Below are 21479 nucleotides of genomic sequence, written 5' to 3'. Positions count from 1 at the left end.
AGAAGCTTCTTAAATTATATACATATATGAAGTCCATCTATATGAAATTGCCAGATAATTGGGTGGACAAGGCCCAACAGGCCATTTTTTTGTCACCAAATGAAGTTTCCAATACCAGGATATGGTTACTTCTAACTGAGTTGTTGATGAAAGTGGTCCTGGGGCGCTCCCAAGCAATCCAGGTTATTGCTATAACTAAAGGTTGTTTTCCACAACTGATGCTAAGGAGGGTCCCATTGCTGAGTTTTATATGGCTCATTGAACATGAGGAAGTTGGGTTGTTTCCTACATGGAGCCTTTAACCTTACATGCTAGTGTCTTTGATACAGTAAGGTATTTTGCAAGATACCAAAAGAGAAATGTAAACACCAAACTATCCTCAAACTCTTTGATCTACAATGGTGCCTTGCCTGTAAGATATACTACTATTCTAAACAAACAAACCAACAAAGAAATACAAAACATTATGCAAATAAAATGAGTTATACAATTGTATATGAATAAAGCAAATGAGGAACAGTATTAGAATAAAAGTTAAGACATTTAAAAGATGAGAAATATATTTTAAACCAAGACCAAAGAAAAGTTTCCTATATTTTTTGTTGAAAGTTTTTGCCCATATTATGTAATATGGCAATTTAACTTTTCTTAGAGGCTCTGGTAGAATAATAAATTCAAGATATTTAAAGCTGGTATTAGAATTTTTGGATTCTGCCAACTAGAGTGCAAGTCAGATTTTTAGGATACAGGCTGTTCATATGAATTTAAACCAGAAGTAAATGAAAGATAATAAACCATAGTATTTTCTCTCATTTCAAGTTATATTTTGGAAATAGTTAAATTTTGTTTGACTAGTACTGCCTTTATCTTATTTTAAATTAATTAGCTACTCAGTTGTGCATATCAGTTCAAGTAAATACAATTAATCACATCCAGAAAGGAATATAAATTTATATACAATTTTTCATAAAGGTAAAGAAATATTTCAAATATTTAGGCTCAAAAAAATACATCTTAAAAGGTTACTTTAAAATTTGTTCTTAGAGTCTTGGCAACACATAATATGCACTTTTTATACAGATGTTTATTTAATTAAAATTTTATGAACTGCTTTTCCTTGCAAAAGTTGTGAATGTGATTAAATAAAAAGATGTGAATCATTAGGGGATAACAAAGGCAAAAAAGGGCAAAGTTTAGAGAAACATTAGAAAAGTGAAAAGGTCTGAACTTAATAGTTGAAGAGATGAATTATTGGTTCAAATTTAAGCATTTAGGAATGGAGATTTTATGAGGTAGAAAGTGGGTACTCACAATGACTGAAATCAAGAACAATGTTCGGCTGATTTAGGAAATGTTAAAATGATTATTTTGTTTTGTTTTACTTTACTTTACACTTGAGAAAGAATGTATTGCTCAATTTCTAGGAAGTAAGATCAGAACATATCTTATTTAACTGTTTACAGATTGGAAATATATACTACTGTATTTTAAAACATTTAATGATTTGCAATTAAAGTGTTTTATTTGCAAAAAGATACTAAATGCATAAATTGCGCTTCTCTATGTACCTTTTTGAAACTCATTGAATCAGCTTCACCTGAGAACATACCTGAGTACAACAGAAGCTAATACAAGTTTCATGACCAATTCTCCCAAGTCCTGATGGATGAAAGTAAACAGATAGCTCTCTCGTAGAGTGAGGAAGGAGGACGAACTGTAAGAATTCAGGGAAAAAAATTAAGAAAAGCAAAAATAAATGTTTTTGCTGAGGAGGGATTTTTGTATGTCAGGTCTTTGAAGGGTCGATGTTTGCAGGATAAATGTAAGGAGGTGCACACATTATTTTTTTTGTATACTCACTGTACAAATATTGATTATAGGGAATGTGATGACTACTATGTTATGTTAGTTCTTAGACCATATTCTTTCTAGAGATATTGACCATGGAAGATTTACTCACTGTGTATTAAGATGTAAGGATTAATTCTAAGAGTTTATTTAAATAATCTAATTATATAAATATGTACTTTATTTAAGAGTCCATAGCCTTTGCACACTCTATGATACAGACCAAGTTATTATAGGATCCTAACTTGTAACTTTGTCAAAGTCAAACGAAATGATCTGTTTGTAAACATCACTGTAAGTTTCATAATTGTTCACTTCATCCTGTTATATTCATGGTACTAGATGGTGGTCTATAGACTAATGAGTTTCAATTTTCTCTTTAGAGATAGTAAACGGAAACAATGATGACATTAAAATGCACAGAAAACTTGAGTTTCATATACAATCAAATACTAGGCTGGCCATACTGCAAAATATAATACCAATGGATACAGAATAGCCTGACAAAATCATTTTTATACTTAAGTACTTTTATAGATAAACTTCAAATACAACAAACCAAAATTATAATCTAATAACAACAATCAATCTTTGCAAAATGCAGCATTTGGTATTCAATAATTTCTGATAATGGTTATGAAACACAAAACCAAATGTAATATATATTATTTAAATAAAAGATATGAATAATATAACTTAGGGTTTCTTTTAAAGTGCAGAAGAGTAATTGGAGGCATTTTTTTCCAGTTGAGATTCCCTCTTCTTGATGATTTTAGATTTTGTCATTTTGACAAAACAATAATCGGCAAAGCTGAGTAAACTTTTGAATTCTCATAGAATCAAGATAATTCTGGAGGATTGTAGGCTACTAAAATATAATCTTAATCAAGTATTTAAGTTGAAAGGACATGGAGAAATAGAATAGAGAAGAAAGAAGCAGATTGTGTGGCAGATCATTAATAAATTGTGAAATGAAATTAAAGGTAATAGGGTTTGTTAATTATATTATTGTTTCAACTTCTCATGTCTGAAATATTTGATAAATTGCTGGAAGAAAGATTTTTACAATAAATTTTTGTTTATTAAGGTATTAAAAAATAATAAACATTATTTGTAAAGACATGAATACAAATACTATTCAATTATAACCAAGAATAAAGTTGCATATATAGACAAGTGAACACACACATATCTGTGCACACATTTATATCACTTATGTTTTAAAAATACTCTTATGATTTTCCATGTGTCATTTTATCTATGTGCTACCAGTTGGTTAACTGTTCTTATCCATATTATAATAGTACTGCCTCGAATATAATGTTCAAGATCTTTCTAATATTAGCTGTTTTAATTTAATGCCTAATAATGCTTGGTAAGTTAATAAAATAAACAATGGAGTCTAAAACAAAGGATAAAAGAATAAAATGTCTACATTTTTAATGTAAGATGCCATGCAATATATTGTCTTTGCCTATTTGTAGAAATAGATTATTAGCATTTTATATAAATGTAAAGATATATATGATGTGAAAACTCTACTTTTAGTGAAGAATTTAAAGTACAAGCAAACCACAATGAACTCTATATGTTTTATAATTACTTATGTTGTTAGATGATACATTCAAATATGTTTAGTTAATGCACTTTATAAATTTTTAAGTAGATTAGGCAGTGATTTTAAATTTGATCTGTTTAATTGTTAAACTAAGAACTAATATTATATATTATATATTAACATAAATATGTACATTCTAGCTTCTCAAACATGGTATTTTTAATTGATTCATATACAAAAAGTACTTTGATTTTATTCAGTTTCAATTTGCTTCTCTTAAGAAAATTCTCAGTAATTCTTTGAGAATTTCATACAGTGCACTTTTATCATATTCACTGTTCCATTCTCCCAATCCAATCTCACTTCCCTACCCACTCACTTTGAATTCTCTTCTTTTTGTCAAAGGCACATGAAGGCCAATTTGTGTTACATTCTCTTATTGTAATTCAAAGCCTACTAAAACACATCTCAGTCAGCAATCAGTCATTGCCGAGAGACAAAATTTAAGGTATAAAGACACCAAAGTGTATACTTATTCAACAGTCATTAAACTACAAACACTACAAGCTTTTATTTTGACAGCTCAGTCTATCTAGCCACTTGTCTCAGCCTCCTGAATAGCTAGAGTAGCAATGACTAGAGGTACGTGCACATAGCTGTGGCTGTTTTTTAATTATCATTTGGAAGTTTACTTGAAATGATATGGGACAACATTTACTGCATAAAATTGATGTCCTATGGTTTTGAAATATAGGTACTTGTGTCAAAAATTACCTTGTTTTGCAACTTAGGCAAAAATTAAAAGTAATTTAGGCCCATTCACCTGATCATATACTTCTCGTGACTCCAAAATGAGACAGTGGGACAGAGACATAAACAGAAAATGAGCAAGACCTTTCTAAGAACCTGAAAAGTTAGGTATGGACAAGGATAGAAACATACAAAGGGTTAAAAACACTTGTCCTCAGGACTTTGTAAACATATAATAAATTGTCAAGATAAAATCATATAACTCATAAGCTATTAATAAAATTGTCAGAAACAAAATATAACCAGTATATTTAGCATAATTTAGCATATATAACTCCAACATTACATTAAAATGAGATTGTTTAATAATAGATTACAATTCATGAACAAGTATAAAAAAAGCAAATATCACTTTAAAGAATTCAAATTTTTGAATTGTTATTAATGTTTCTAATAATAATACTACACTAGAACCCTAAAAGTAGAATTAGAAATTGCTGTTGTAGTGATCAATTTCATGTATTTCTGATGTACTTACTAGTGTTTTTCTGTTAATGTCCATGACAAAATTTTTAGGATTGCTGTTCCTTATTTTCAATTCTAAAGTTTCATTCGTCGGATTATATAAAGGAAGAGTCTGAACGATGTTCCTGGGAGGAAAATCATAAGTAGTAAATTTTCTGAGGTTTATAAACTTATCAATGATAATTTTATTAACTTTTCATTATCAACTAAATTGTAACTCCCTTAAAACCTATGCTATTATATAATATTTGCATATGTTTGTGAAAAACAGTGTATGGTTTGATTGTATGACAAATACATGTGAATCCAAATTAAAAGTAGGAATTAGCCAAATGATCTTAACAATGCTATTGAACACTAAAATATATATTATTGAACTTGTAACCCACAATATTAGAATGTGATATTAAATGCAATATGGAATATATGAGGTTTCTTAAATTGAAGTCAGGTAGGAAAAGATGGTCTTTTAATCAAATATTACTTGTGTCCTGTAACATTTAATTCAAATATGATCAGCCTTCACAGCTTAGGCTGCAGCAATTTAATTATTTCATATGGTGTGGTACCAACTCAAGCTTTGAGTCTAAAAAGAAAGGTTTTCAGACGTTTCTGAGTTTTCACATTGGTTTTAATGAATGCCTGTCTTTGTAATACTTTCTGTGTTGAATAAACAACAAAAAAGTTCCTTGACAGCAAGAAAATTACGACATTTCAGTAGATGTTTAAAGCTTATGCTTGATGAGAATTTGGATATTCAAGATTTAAGGAATCAGCACCATGATTTTCAATGCAACCTTATTCTGATTAATGCATATTCTAATACCACTCTTGCTATCAGCATTTGGACTTTTATTTCATTTTAATTAGAATTTACTAACACAGAATCTCCAAGGAAACTGAATATGTATATAAAGTAAAAAATATATAAACACAACATATATACATATATAGCAATTAGAAGAAGGGATAATGTGTGTATGCTTATTTTCAAACATAATTTGCAGAAAAATTACTCTGCCAAATTGCTTTTGGTAATAGAAATAAAGCCTAGGATCTGCATTCAAAAGTTTTCTTAACATGTTGAGAAATCTATGGCTTCAAATTAATACTAGCAGAAACTCAATTATATAAAAAGTCTATTCACATAAGGAGAACAAGATATGATACTGTTGTATTAATAGTGAATGGAATGATATTGAACAATGGAACAGAAGCCAAAATAGAAATGTCCTCATTAAGGCACCTGCTTTTACTTTGACAGAATCAAGTATCGTTGAGTGGTTTCTTATGTTTAAGTAAGTATGATTTTTTCACTGTGGAAAATGAAGTGCAATGATTAGGAAAGAGAGTCACAGTAACTAACCTTGTTGTAAAACAAGGAAAGCTCAAGAGGTAGCAACAGAGGAAAGCTAAGTGTTTCCATGGGTACTGATTGGGGAAAATGCAAATTAGTGTGAACTTTCCTTTGCTAGGTTCCTTAAACAATTGTCTGATTCATGTAGAAAGTAGCAGTTAGTAGTGTTATGTATCTGTCTGTCTGTCTGTCTGTCTGTCTATCTATCTATTAATTTTACATCTGATATTAGCTGTTTCCCTTCCCTTCTTAAGTAAAAGATACTTAACTGCCCATTAGACTATATATTTTTAAAGTTAATTAGAGGTTCTTCATTCTTGTTTACCAGAATCGATTCTGGTGTCAGACACAAACAATATAAGATCTTGGCTATCTGAGTGTGAGTGTGGTACCTCAAGGGAACATAGTGTTAACCAAGTGGCCTGATGTTTACAGTTGGTCATAACATACCTTCTGCTTTGAAAAAACAAAACAACAACAACAAAAAAACCAACTTCAACCAGGCCTCTCTTTTACCCCAAACCCAACTTGTTCCCAAGGGTAAGCCATATGTGCACAAAAACATGTTCTGCTCCCTCCAGCATCTTCTGGGGAATAAGCTGAGTACTGTGACACTCACTTCCCATTAGAATCCACTGACTATTTTCTCTTGTCTAGCTTTCTTCTCCTTTACTCTCTCCCATTTTAGATTGTAGGGTCTTAAGAGGGAAGCTTGTTCTGTACTGCAATAGTCCCTTTCCCTCCTTTGCAAGCATCTTTTGTAGGAAACTCTTTTGGGGGGGGGTGTTTTGAGGTCGGGTTTATCTATGTAGTCTTTGCTGTCCTGGAATTCACTCTGTAGACAAGGCTGGCCTTGAACTCACAACACTTCGCCTATCTCTGCCTCCTTGATCTGTTCCTCTGGACAGAATTTTCCACTAGAGATATATTTATTTTGTGTTTTAAAAAGGTGTTTTTTCTTTTTGTATAACAAAATTATTAAACAGAACTTACTTTCCAAGATCACACTGCATTTCTGGTATTATCTTTGTTTTTGGAAGTTCAGTTGTTAATTTTAGTGAATACCAGAACTCTTCACCCATTTCAGGCTGAAAAATAATGCTATTATAAAGAAAATTTGAAAATTTTATTAGTTGTCTTGGTTTGTACAATAAACATGGACTAGTAAAATATAAAATTTTATAAATATCTGGTTTCAAATACAGTATTTACTCACTACTCTGTTATATAGTCTTAACATGAATGTATTTGCAATCTTTCTCTTTTTTTTTTTTTTTTTTTTTTTTTTGGTTTTTCGAGACAGGGTCTCTCTGTGTAGCCTTGGCTGTCCTGGACTCACTTTGTAGACCAGGCTGGCCTCAAACTCACAGCAATCCACCTGCCTCTGCCTCCCGAGTGCTGGGATTAAAGGCGTGCGCCACCAAGCCCGGCTTTATTTGCAATCTTTCAATTTTTGGTGGGAAGATTATTTTGTTAAAGAAAAAATTTAATATAGACCTAATAAGTGTTTGTTGAATGAATTGAAACTGATTACATAGGAGTATTTTAAAAGTCAATGTTAGAAAACACCCTAGTTTATAGGTTTAGTCAAATCAAATTTACTTTGTTGAACTAAATGCATGCACATATTTGTGTGAAGGTCAACATAAACATATAAACATCTTTATAATCAGCATGTGCTCATCGTTTAGAAGATGGAGTTTGTAAAACTGTAAGTCTATCATTGGATTGATATCTCAACTTTATTCTATTTTATCTATATAACTTTGATAAAGTCACAAGTTTTTGAGTTTAATTTCACTTTTTATAAAATTGGATGAGTCAATCATCCTTACTTTACTCTTGCTATTAGAATTTTATGTACATAAAATATATGCCAAGATGATAATAATAGAGTACGTAATAATATCAAGCCTAGCGTATACCTTCTAATACATATAAATAACTAAAAACAAAGTTTCAGTTGGTACTTGTAAAACCTAGATTCACATTAGAGAAATGAGACAACTGCATATTTCTAATGGTATTATATTACAAGATTTAAAAAATAACATCCTGTTCTTCATCTTAGAATACCCTGGTCCTCCTCTTCTAGTTCTTCTTTGTGATTTGTTTTTTTTTGTTTTGTTTTGGTTTGAGATAGGATATCACTTTAGTTCAAGCTGGACTAGAACTCACTGTGTAGTCTGAGCTTATCTTTTACTCAAAGATCTCCCTGCTTTGTGAAAGGCAGGATTACAAATGTGAGCCATCAGGCTAGGATAATAAACTATTCCTTTCCTGATTTATACTATTATAAATTTTATCTCTTAAGGTTTAAAGTATATATTATTTTAGTAATTATAGGTAGTAATTTCTATATTTTGTGAGAAGCAAGGAAAAAAATTTTCACAGTCATCATTCTGTGAGACAAAATACTCACAGAACCATACCATACTCCTAATATATACAAGTGTGTATGCATTTGTGTGTGTTTTCAGTAGGGGATAATACTTATAATGTACTTTTTCTATATCTTGCAAACAAATGATTTATAGCTACTCAAAAGGAGAAATTAATTTTTATCAAGAAAAGTAAAATTAAAACCCTAGTACTCAAGAACTATCCTCAGTTCAATTATTGTACTAAGGAAGATTTGTCTAGTAGAAAGGAAAATGATAAATAGCAGGATGTTTAATTTGATATTTCAGTGAATAGTAATTTTGCACTGAAACAAGAAAAAACTAATTCTTAATTGCTACATATAATCAGCAAATAGTAATAAGGTATGTAAAGCAATGATTTTAAAGCTCCAAAAGCTCAACAACACATTCTAATACAAGCCTAAAGCACACCTTTCTTCTTTATAGCCTGTTGCTGCAGGAGAATACCATACAATATAGTTCATGCACTCCAATGGATTCAGTTTAATTTCCTCTGGTCCATTAAATGCAGAGGATGATAAATATACACTCATACAAATAGCTCTATCTTTTGGATTGGAGATAGGAATTTCAATACAGGTGGTCTCCTAGGATTATAAAAGAAAAAAAGATATAATCAACTTTTGTAATGAGGCTAATTATTTCTCTAGGGTAGCAAACAGGAAAAAAATTCCTATTATTTAAGGCCATTTGCACTATTTTTCCTCTTCTCATAAACTTCTAAATATATCTTTATTAAATCTTAATCTCATATATATTATCCCTGGTTAATCTCAACAAATGATAACATGCTATAAAACAGCATTAATGGCTAGCACTATAGAGAGAGCTAATATAATTAAATATGTTTTCACCAATAGTATTATTACCAGGATGTCCATTTGCCATTGTTTCTTCTGGTAATAACTCAGTGATGGCAGGATGTTGTATTTTACTAATTTTCTAGGTAACCTGATGAAGTTTATAAAACTACTAAAGAACTTAACATTTTAAGAAGTGTTCAAAGTCTTTAGTAAAACAAAGAAAACAAACTCCACCAAATAAAAAACAAGCAATAACAAACCTTAAGCTCTTACTGTTACATTTTCTGATACATCATCATCATCATCATTATCTTTTTTAAGGTATGAATTATTAAATATATTATATACATATGTACATAGCTAATTTATCATATAAATACAATTATTTCAGCCAATATCTTTTATTCCATTAAAATTCTGTGCCAGCAAATGGCAAAGGTACTTGCTACCAAGTCTGACAACCTGAGTTCTAGCCTCAAGACCCATATAGAAAAAGGAAATGGATTCTTTACAAGTTCTCAGTTCCATAAATTCCATAAACAGTATGGTAAACACACATACACATGAGAGAGGAGAGAGAGAGAGAGAGAGAGAGAGAGAGAGAGAGAGAGAGAGAGAGAGAGAGAGAGAGAGATTTTAGTCTAGCAAGATGTCTGCACTGGAAAGGGATCACATCTAAACACCTTCCAAGTGTACTTGACCTGGCTAGAATTAAGACATGCCCTGGATTGCAGTATGACCTGGATGGAATACAGGCATGTCCTTAGTATACACTTTAAATCTCAAACAATGAAAGATTAGTTATAGAAGGAAGCAGTGAAATTTGAAAATGATATCAAATTGAGGGTCAGACAAAGTGACAAATCAGAAAAAGATTTAACAGAATGAGTCAGTGATAGGATACGCCCAACTCTCATGAGAGCAGAACAGGAAAGAGGCTAGTTAAGATCAGTGCACGGAGAAGTAGTAGTGGTAGGGTATACTAGTGTGTGGCAGTTTTCCTGGGAAAGTTTTACAGAGAATAAGAAGGAGCCAGAAGATTAAAACATAATGCAAGAGTTAGCTTGACATCAAGCAGAGCAATTCAGTGAAAAGCCAAGAGAAAAGCCAGATAGAATCAGTCAGCTTGGAGAGGAAATTGGGCTAGAACAGCTGAGTTGAATCAGCCAGTCAAAATTCAGAAAGAATGGAAAAAGGCGAGCTTATTCAGTGCTAAGTCTTGGAGGCTGAAAACATTCTAGGCATAGGTAAGCAGACAGAGGCTGGAAACTGAAGCTTTCAAGGACTAGGTTACAGAAGATTAGATTATACAAAAAGCTAGAAGCTTCCAGGCCTAGACAGAGTTAGAATGAAGAAATATTCTGGGATCAGCCTAAGCTTGTATTCCTAGAACTTGGATACAGTTCATTTCATCCCCTCACCTGAAGAAATAAAAACAACAACAACAACAACAACAACAACAACAACACACACACACACATACACAGTAAAATTAAAAGAAAATAACATATTTGACCTATTCATATTTTAAGAACTACACATTAAATATGCAAACTCTGGCCTAAAAAGGAATAGAATATTAGAGTTTAGAATATACAATTTCTTTTAAAGTATATCAATCTTACCCACATTTGAACACAAAATAGATGTGTGTGTGTGTGTGTGTGTGTGTGTGTGTGTGTGTGTGTGTTCTTGAGTCAAGAATTTTCTCTCAAGACCCGGTTAACCTGGAATTCAAAATTCTATCTCCATTCCCCAAATTCTGGGACTATAATCATGTACCATTATGCTTCACTTGGAATCAACTTTAAACTTATTGCTTTCTTGTGAACTATAACTTGTGCAACAAAAGCAAAAATTTTTATAACAAGAAAGTTATAATATGCTATACTTCACTAAATCTTAAGGTTAGAATGAATGTTAGGGTGGAAGTCATGAGGAACTAATATCACAGGGCCTCCTTGGCATCCTTGCTATATCAATGGCAACCTGTCTCTATCTGATTACATAGGAGGTCTAGAAAAATTCTCTAATTCTTTCAGAGGTGAGAATTTACACAGCAATGGTGAAATGCTTACTAACAGCAATATCTTGGTAATCTCTGGAGTATAAACTCTCTAGACTAATTTTCAACAAAAAAAATGTTTACTATAATCCCAAAATTTAATTTTGCTACTAATGTGTTACATAGCTAACATGATAATAAACTGATTAAACTTTAAAATATTTGTCTTGAAAGCCATTAAAGTTTTTCTTTTTGGTTTTTCGAGACAAGGTTTGCCACTTTTGGGAATTTTATTTGAGTTTTAAAGAAAATACCATTAAAACTTTAATGAGCCTATAATTCCAGCACTTGGGAAGCAGAGGCCAGCCTGGTCTATCTACAAAGCGAGTCCAGGACAGTCAAGGCTACACAGAGGAACCTTGTCTTGAAAAACAAAACAAAACAGAACAAAACTTCCTATGAAATTTCTCAGTTCAGTGATTTTGTTTGTTTTCTAGCTCTATTAGCATGTTAATTTCTTGCCAATAGAATCCATACACTATCAAATGCCTGACATGCTGAATACTGACAATACTTAAAGTATCTAGGTGAAAAATCTGACACAGGAAGCACTTCACAATCTTTAAGTTTGTCTAGGATGCTTTGTGCTTGAAAGGCATTGCTTGAGGCAGCAACTTGAGATGGGAGCAGAACTTCATCATCTCACTATTTACTCACTTGTTTAACTTTGTCCCTTGATTGTCATTTCATACTTTTTCTCAAGAGCAAAACATTCATTTATCAAGTGTTTTAACTGAAAACTTCATTACTCCTTTCTGGGCTCAAGTAAAGGTTATGTTTTCACATGTAAACAATTGAGTCAATAATAAAGTAATAGGAAATAGCAGGAAATACATTTCACTATATCTTCTCCCAGAAGATAATGATTATTTCATTATAAAGTGATCATATTTGGTGTGGAAAACAAACAGTACCATTAATTTAGGTAAAATTTCACTGAGGAAATTTTTATATTTAATTTTATTAAGTTTGAAAAATTACCAAGTCAATAACAAATAGTGGTTTGGGCATTTTGAAATTACTATGTGATTAAAAGGAAGATTTATCTATAATCTATCACTACATTTTTCTTAAATTGAAAAGTTAGTTACAGTAGTTTGGAACTTGGTTAAATGAGGGAGGCAGCTATAAATTGGAAATGTCATTCTCATTTCTCTGCTGCTCTTATCTGCATGCCACTGTATTTTCACATATCATGTACATCTTTTCTCTTACCCCTTTCACCTCACAATTCATAGTCCAAACTCAAATGTACAGTGCAAAGGTATTACTTTCTGCACTTGTATTAAAATCATAGTGTTTCAGATAATTGTACAGTTGTTACATTTTAAAATGAAGAGATGGGCAATCACACTCTTCTCGTTTGACCTTTCTTTGCCTTTCCACTCACAGTATATTTGTTCACTTGTGGATATGGATATCTCAAAATAGGTGTCTTTTTTTAGTTAAAATTTCTAAAATATATTAAATCTTAAGTATTTATTGGTTATTATAAAAAAAAGATGGACTTGCTAAAAACAAACCCATCAATTAAACATCTTCCATCTTGACCTCACTCTAGTGTTCTTTTTCCATGTGTAGCATATAAAGTTTTATTCACACACATTTTCACAAAGTATTTGCTGGAGCTCCGGAATATATTAAGAGGGAAATGTTTTACTCTTTTTCTCCCACAACTAAACTCTATGGTGTACAGGAGGATTTTTTTTTTTTAGTTTTCTACTTAACAATTCAAATAAATGTTAAAATTACAAAAAAAGTTCCTACTTTAAATCATCAAAAAATACTGTCTTCAAATTCAATTGCTATTTACTGAGAATAAACTTTTTAAATCTATAGTAAACAGTAATTAAAGACCTTCTACACTAAGCAGTAACATAAAGATCTTTATAATACAAACAATATCTGAAATGCATGTCAGAATAAATTTGACTGTTCATTCTTGTGTAAACAAAATATAGAAATCATATTAAATATAATAAAACCTGAGATATAGCTGGAAATCAGAGCTGTCTCCCTATCCTGAACACACTATTACTATATTTTATAAGCTTAAGTTTAAGCAAAACATTTCATAAACATTTTAACAAATCAACAAATATAATTGAAAACACGGGGAAGTTATATTTATGTGAAGAAAACAATTTTAGTATACAGTTGAAAGTACTAAGAAACACACACTTCAGGAAGCATACAAAGGCTTGACTGTATGTTCATATTTAAAAAGTCAATCTCTCAAGTTAGTTTTCACGTATGAAAGTTAATGAAGGTATACACTTTTATGACTAGAAACGCAGGAAAACTCAATGAGTTTGAAACAATATCATTCAATAATATCAACGTAGAATTAGTTGGAAAAAAAACTTTCAACCAGCCTTAGTAGAAAGTAAACATTTAATTAAAACAGAAAGCTGACCTTAATCACAAGGAGAAGACTGTAGTAGCTACAGTATTTATGGAAAGCAATAAACTCATGAAAGGGCAATACATCTACTTAAGTTAAACAATGAAAACATACTATAAATGTTTAATGTAAGATATGCATATCAATTTCTTTGCAATCTCTACAAGTTTACATAGCTACATGAAATACTGTAATATTGTGGGTTTTTCAACCCGTGTAACAATTTTTATCATTCAAAATTAAATATCAAAAACAGGTATCAATTTTTTTCATTAGTTTTTTCTCAATGGCATAGCAAATCTTAGTGAGAAGGTGCAGTTGTTTTGATTTCAGAATTGCATGTATGCTTGCTAATTTTTTACACATATCCACTCATCTTCTTTACTCATGCTAAACAAATCCTCAGTGAGGAAGGCAATGGCACATTTTCTAAGGTAGTGTCTTGGACTCCCAATTTAAGTCTATTTAATATTTTTCTACACTGCTTTATAAAGAACTTTTAATTCAGTAATCATTTCATTTATCAAGAGGTTGTGTAATTACATTTATGCTGTTTAAAAATAACATTTATGAGGGCCTGGAGTGGTGCTTCCTTGGTGTAGAGCACTTGTCACTCTTGCAGTGGATCTAACTTCAGTTACTCATATGACATCTTATAACCTTCCTAAGAACTTGAGTTCCTAGGGATCCAATAACCTTTTCAGGCCTCAAAGGTACCAGGCATGTAGGCAGTGCAAAATAATAGATACATCCTGGCAAAAAAAAAACCCTTATATACATAAAATAAAAGTAATAAATAAATCTTTAAAAGATAAAATGAATTAAAATAGCCTTTTATGTATGTCTCCATATGGGGCTGGAAAGATGGTTCAGTGGTTAAGAGCACTGCCTGCTCTTCCAAAGGACCAGGGTTCAATTCCCAGCACCCACATGGCAGTTCACAACTGTCAGTAACTCCAAGATCTGACACCCTCACACCAATGCACATAAATTAAAATAAAATATTTTTTAAAAAGTATGTCTCTATATTACAGCAAACAGTAGGGCATGAAACTGGGTCATTTTCATTCAAAGAAATGATCCTACTATAATCAAGCTAAACGATTTTTCACTTATAAGATAATGATTTCACAAACCACATTTGAATGCATTTCAATGTTTCTATCATGTATTTTCTATGCTTCGATAGAGATTTATCCAGAAAACAGTTTGGGATATAATCAACTTAGACTCAAAGTATTAGAAATATTTTCTCACTTTATATGATTAGGAGCTAAACTTTAAGATTCTGAGTAATTAGCTGTATAAAAATAGTATTTATTGGATTATACTCAATTTAATTATCTGTATGTGAACAATATGTTGATTATATCTATTATTAACAATTAACACAATCTTATTTCACTTAAATCTAAACTACTGGTGTTTGAAATTATTAAGTCTAGGATCTTGCTGTTTGACATTATTAAGCAGTTTTGGATACAGATGTATGAACACACGAATAATTCAATTAAGAAAAACTCATCGGTAATCAGTCCCACATAAAATCTATGCAAGAACTATAATATATTTCCAAGAGAACACCTTACTGTGTGCATCAGGAAGAATGTATACTGGAGGCTAAAAGCACAGTTACACTTTTACCACAAATGAGGAGAATTAAAGAGATGGGGTAAAGTTAACTTAAGAACTCTTGAAATATAAAGGTAGAATGCTAAGTAGAGAAGTCACTACAAATGCCACATAATTAAAAGATATTTCTCTGAAGCATTTAAAGTCTAGAGTGGTTCTGACTGACTAATGTCAATATATTCCTTTGAAATATATGCTTTAAGGATAGAAACTTAGTGTTTTGCAAATGAGTTTATGAACATTTACTGGGTTCTTACCAGAGAAATGCAGTGAAGTTCAATTGTATCTACAGGAGGTCCAGGAGAGCTGTGGATCTCAAGATGATACCAGAGTTTTAGAGCTTTTACCTTTTCATCTGAAAACAAAACAAAACAAAACAAAAACTAAAGACCAACAGTAAACAACTACTTATTAATATAGGCATGGGAATTATATACAAATTTGATACTCATAAACATAATATTTTCAAAATTTCCTTTCCATTTTCTTTCTTTTTTCTTTCTTTTTTCTTGCACTCACTATGTAGCCAAGGATGACATTAAATTCTGCATAATTCCCATATCTTACAGTCTCCAATGCTGGGATTACAGGCATGTACAACCATTGATGGCATTGAAGTTCCTTTTATTAGATTTACCAGGAAATCTGAGAACACCGGAAGCTACTTTCATTACAGTGGTGAGCAGTAAGAGAAGGCCCATTCTGTGTGTTCCTGTTTTTATGCCTGTAATTCATTCACTTCCCTGGCAAAATAAACTTAAGAAGCTTTAATTTTAAGTCAACCATTAATGCTCTGAAGGAAAAATAATTAAGCTTCTATAACATTTATATATTTATACAAAAATATCTAAACAATATATTACAATGAAGAACTTTTCATTCCTAGATATTTAAGAATTTAGATTATTGAGAGGGTCAGGATTATGAAGCATAGGTTCCATGGGAGTATTTAAAATCCCTAGCAATTTAACTCTAAGAAGATAGAGAAAAGTTTAGGCAAAGTAGTAAGATGATGTTTATGTCAGAGTTCACAGTTTTTCATCAGAGCAGAAAACTCTGCCATTGTTGATGTCCAAACTCCTGCACCAAAACCTGAAATCTTGATCAGCCACAAAGTCCCCTCATAGGAAGGTGCTGTACTTGCACCAATCCATTTTCTTTCTGTCCAGCTGTTCCCATCTGCACAGCTTCTCACTTCTGATTTTGTTTTTCAATGTTGAGCTACCGCAGGTTGAAGAAGTTTGCTCATGTCAGTGAACTGTTTGAACGGACACATCAATACTGTTGTGTCTAAATATTTTTAAGAATTGTAATTCTACATTAAATTGTATAAGTAAGTTATTAACTTCCATTAGCTCAGCTTATCTGTGAATTTGGGGTTCACAGCAATAGCATTATCAGTCTCTCTTCTGAAAATCTTCTCCATGTATATATTATTTTGCATGGCATTGCAATATATTGAATTAAAAGGCACTATGTATGATCTCATGTGACACTGAAGAGAGAGAGAGGGAGGGAGGGAGAGAGAAAGAAAGAAAGAAATGAGGGAGGGAGGGAGGGAGGGAGGGGAAGAGAAAGAGACAGAGAGAGAGGGGGGCAGGGGGAGAGACAGATACAGATACACAGATCTTTCTTTAGCTTTCTGTCTTTCTTATAGGTCCTCCTGAAAATCCTGCTTATCTCTGCTTTTATCACAAAATATAGTTGCACCTTTAATATGTAGGTACAGTGTACATGTGTGCGTATGCTGTGTCTCTGTCAGTCTGTTTGTCTGTATACATGTCTGTCTGTCTGTCTGTCTGTATACATGTGTGTGTGGGGAAAGAGAGAGGGTGATGAGAGCCAGGGAATAAGATAGGAAATCTATTGTTTCTACTTTTTTTTTTTGAAGAACAACTGCACTACAAATTCATTCAAAAATAATGTGGTCAGGATATATTGTATGAAAAAAGAACAAAGAAAAATAGAAAAATATCTTCTTGGTATACATCTATGCCTCTTTGCACTGTGAATTATGAATCTTTGGATTCTCGCATCTCTGTTACCCTCTCATGACTCTGATACCACAACTCATTTTCTAGGATGTGCATTCTAACTATTGCAAATCTCTACTGTCACATTCTTTTTTCGCAATTCCTAAAAATATATTTTACACTGTTTAAGATTTATAGGAAAAATACAATATCATTACATGTTTTGATATAAGACTACTATCATATCTTATATTGAAATAAGAAAACCAGTATATTAAGACAATATATCCATTAGTATCTTATCAGAAACTTAGTATATAGTCTTTGTTTAATAACAGGAAACAAGTACAGCTTTGCATTAATGCAAAGACAGACAGTGTTCATGGTAAGATATAATAATCTTATTTTTAAAAAGCAGAGGACAATACAAGCAGTAAGTATCTAACTCCTACTCTGCTCTAGCCAATGGACAAAACATTCTCGACAGCTGAGAGGAGAGCGGGGACTGACTCTGACATGAACTCTGGTGCCCCATATTTGACCACTTCCCCTTGGTGGGGAGGCCTGGTGGCACTCAGAGGAAGAATAAGTAGGCTACCAAGATGAGACTTGATAGCCTATGACCATATGGTGGGGGAGGAGGTCCCCTTCAGTCTTAGACCTAGGGGAGGGGAATAGGGTGAAAGCAGGAGGGAGGGAGGAATGAGTGAGTAGGAGTGAGGGGAAAACAATGGAGATGTAATCTGAATAAATTAATTAAATAATGAAAAGTTTTTAAAAAGAAAGAAAAAAAAGCAGAGCTTGGCATAGTGGTGCACGCCTTTAATCCCAGCACTCGAGAGGCACAGGTAGGCAAATTGCTTTGAGTTCGAGGACAGCCTGGTCTACAAAGTGAGTCCAGGACAGCCAAGGCTACACAGAGAAACCTTGTCTCGAAAAAAACCAAGAAAAAAAAGTAGAAATTCAGAAAATAATCTATATAAAATTAAATCTTATATAATACACTATTCTGACAGACATATGCAATAGAAAATGAGATACGTATTATGCATTTAAACTATATATTTAACTTAAAGATGAATGATGATCAGGATTTCCACAGTGAAATAACAAAATACACTATCATAAAAAGTTTACCAGAGTATTCCTCAAAAATAATGGTAGATGGATCTGATGGCGTATCCTGAGAAGAGCGGTCATTCTCTGAATCTGTATCTTCCTGAGAATACTCTTCATCTCTACTCTTAACGGAGAATGTAATTGCACCTGTAACATGTGGGTACAGGATGAGAGTTAACCATCGAGGAATTTCTGAAATGTTTAGTCTCAAGCATCAAATTCACTATGGCTTACATATGAAATATAAATTCTAAGTGGTAGTACCAGAATTAAATATGATGTGGTTATAAAAAAAATTTAAAGGTAATTTCAAGGACATAGTGTCAAATTCTTAGTTGTTTTTCAACAGATTTCCTGTAATAAGAAAAATTGGCAAATAATTAGTCTGCATTAGCTTTCAGAAACTTGGTGATTCTAGAGGATCGTGCTTACCTATTTTCTTTGTTAGACATTTATAACATTCCTATTTATTGTCTCGTTGAAAAACTATTTTGTTTTATATTATTGCAAATTACATATTATTCCAAGTTTAATTGAATATTTAAGACATATGTTTCATACTTTGTTATAAAAATTGTTAGTCAACAATTTTTACTGTAATTTTTAGTATACTAAGTTGGGCTGATTCAACATCAGTAGTAATGCTAAAAACTAGGGTTAATATTTAGAAAATAATTCTGGAATTGGCTGTAATCATTCAATATCAGCTTAGCATAAAGAAGATTTGCAAACTAATCATGTGTTCCTAGCCATGCATCATATTGAATAGCTTAAGCTAATATAAGTATATAAATGTATTTACTACTGTTTTACTACTTGAAAAATAAAGGTAACTGACATAAAACATCAAAATATTCTTAGGTTTTAGTTAATGGTGAATTGAATTTATTATATATTCTTGAAATGTGGTCTTTTTATAGAGAAGTTTTAGAGAGAGGCACTCTTGTAATATATATATATATATATATATATATATTAACATAAAATGTATAAGTCAAACAATGAACATAGTAAAGGTACTCTATAGATGGTATATTTACTTAGAATCTTATTGATCCTGGTTTGATAGTGCCACAAGGCATGATAATAATGTTCACATTGCTCCTATGTAAGAAAAAGAAATGACTGATATGGGAAAAAATGTATTTTCAGTTGTTTTGGTGAGACATATTTATAGACTTAGGTTTTTCCTAGGTTAATGGCTTAAGGTCAAAATGTGTAAGTTTATCCCAAAATGTATAAGTTTGGAGTTGTGCTGACAATATGGAAGCCATTAGTCATATGTGATTATTAAGTAATTAAAATAGTGATAGTTTCAAAATGCTCTATGATTAGGTACACACACACAGACACACAATGTATATTATTAATGCTTTTGTGCTCAGTGCTTTTTAAGGTTGTAATATTTGTTTTGGATGAATAAAATATTTAAAAACAATATTACATGGCATATATTATTACTTCTATAACAAAGATTGCCCAGCGCATGAGGTTAAGTCTCTTTACTACTAAGCTATGTATCCAGAGCATCGATTTAAATTTGTGATTATTAAACTACTTAAAAATACATAATTAAATATGCCAGTACCATGCTGTTTTAATTACTGTTGCTCCATAGTAGAGCTTGAGATCAGGTATGGAGATTGCTCCAAAGGATCTTTTATTGTACACAATTGTTTTACCTATTCTGGGTTTTTTTGTTTTTCAGTATGAAGTTGAGAACTGATCTTTCAATGTCTTTAAAGTCTGTGTAGGTATTTTGATGCGGATTGCATTGAATCTATAAATTGCTTTTGGTAAGATGGCCATTTTTACTATGTCAATTCTCTGGATCCATGAACAAGGGAGATCTTTCTATCTTCTGATGTCGTCATCAATCTCCTTCTTCAAAGATTTGAAGGTTTTTTTCAAACAAGTCCTTTACTTGCTTGGTTAGAGTTACTCCTAGATACTTTACAATTTAGCATAATGCGAAAAACAATTATTTACAATACCATTATAATACTTGATGTTTTACAAATAAATAATTTAAATAATTTTATAAGGTAATGAAATAAGCCTATTATGGATACATTTATTTCATAAAAATACTTTCTCAAACTAAATATATTCTTTGCTGGGAGTTATCTTAACCTAAGAAGAAAAGATAAAACTAAACTTACACACACACACAAAATAAAAAAATAAAAACTTCACTGTAACCTCAACATAAACCAGAGACACTAAATCAGTTAGAAGAAAAAGTGGAGAAGAGCCTGGAACACATTGGCACAGGAGACAACTTCCTGAACAGAACACCACTGGCCCAGGCATTAATGTCAACAATTAATAAATGGGACCTCATGAGGCTGAGAAGTTTCTATAAGACAGGAGACACTGTCAAGAGAACAAAGCGACAGCCTACGGGGAAAGATCTTCACCAACCCTACATCTGACAAAGGTCTAATATCCAAAATTTATAAAGAACTAAAGAAATTAAACACCACCAAACCAAATAACCCAATAGAGAAATGGGGCTCAGAACTAAACAGAGAATTCTCAACAGAGGACCGTCAAAAGGCTGAGAAACACTTAAAGAAAGGGATGGGATAACCATTGAGATGTAACAAGAATAAATTAATAAAGGAGAAAAAAAAAGTAAAAAAAATGCTCAACCTCCTTAGTCATCAGGGAAATTCAAGTCAAAACAACTCTGAGATTCCATCTTACACCCTTCAGAATGGCTAAGATCAAAAATTCAAGCGACACCAAATGCTGGCGAGGATGTGGGGAGAGAGGAACACTCCTTCATTGCTGGTGAGAATGCAAACTAGTATAGCCACTTTGGACATCTATCTGGCGCTATCTCAGAAAACTAGGAATAAGGCTTCCTCTAGACCCAGCTATTCCACTCCTTGGAATATACCCAGAAGATGCTCCAGCACACAAGAAGATTTGCTCAACCATGTTCATAGCAGCCTTATTCATAATAGCCAGGACCTGGAAACAGCCTAAGTGTCCCTCAGTAGAATAATAGATAAAG

At 32.0% G+C, this 21479-nt stretch overlaps 1 protein-coding gene across 5 annotated transcripts in view; it reads right to left on the bottom strand.

The window, feature by feature from the left end:
- CFAP47 (cilia and flagella associated protein 47) overlaps window positions 1-21479 on the bottom strand; it is a 225637-nt gene that overhangs the window by 43810 nt on the left and 160348 nt on the right. For 4 of the 5 annotated variants that reach the window (XM_084788970.1, XM_084788971.1, XM_084788972.1 and 1 more), the window contains 6 exons: window positions 18476-18604; window positions 15623-15720; window positions 8873-9048; window positions 7032-7139; window positions 4695-4806; window positions 1610-1714 (listed from right to left, as the gene is read on the bottom strand). In XM_084788970.1, the coding sequence (XP_084645096.1) occupies window positions 1610-1714; window positions 4695-4806; window positions 7032-7139; window positions 8873-9048; window positions 15623-15720; window positions 18476-18604 (728 nt within the window). Of the gene's footprint in view, window positions 1-1609; window positions 1715-4694; window positions 4807-7031; window positions 7140-8872; window positions 9049-15622; window positions 15721-18475; window positions 18605-21479 lie in introns of those variants that run through there. The other variant, XR_014780587.1, reaches the window with a different exon arrangement.

Source organism: Acomys minous, assembly GCF_964271855.1.
Source record: "Acomys minous genome assembly, chromosome: 7".
Taxonomy (NCBI): Eukaryota; Metazoa; Chordata; class Mammalia; order Rodentia; family Muridae; genus Acomys; species Acomys minous.
The sequence above is the reverse complement of the archived record's forward strand: the minus strand, read 5'-3'. Positions and strand labels throughout refer to the sequence as shown.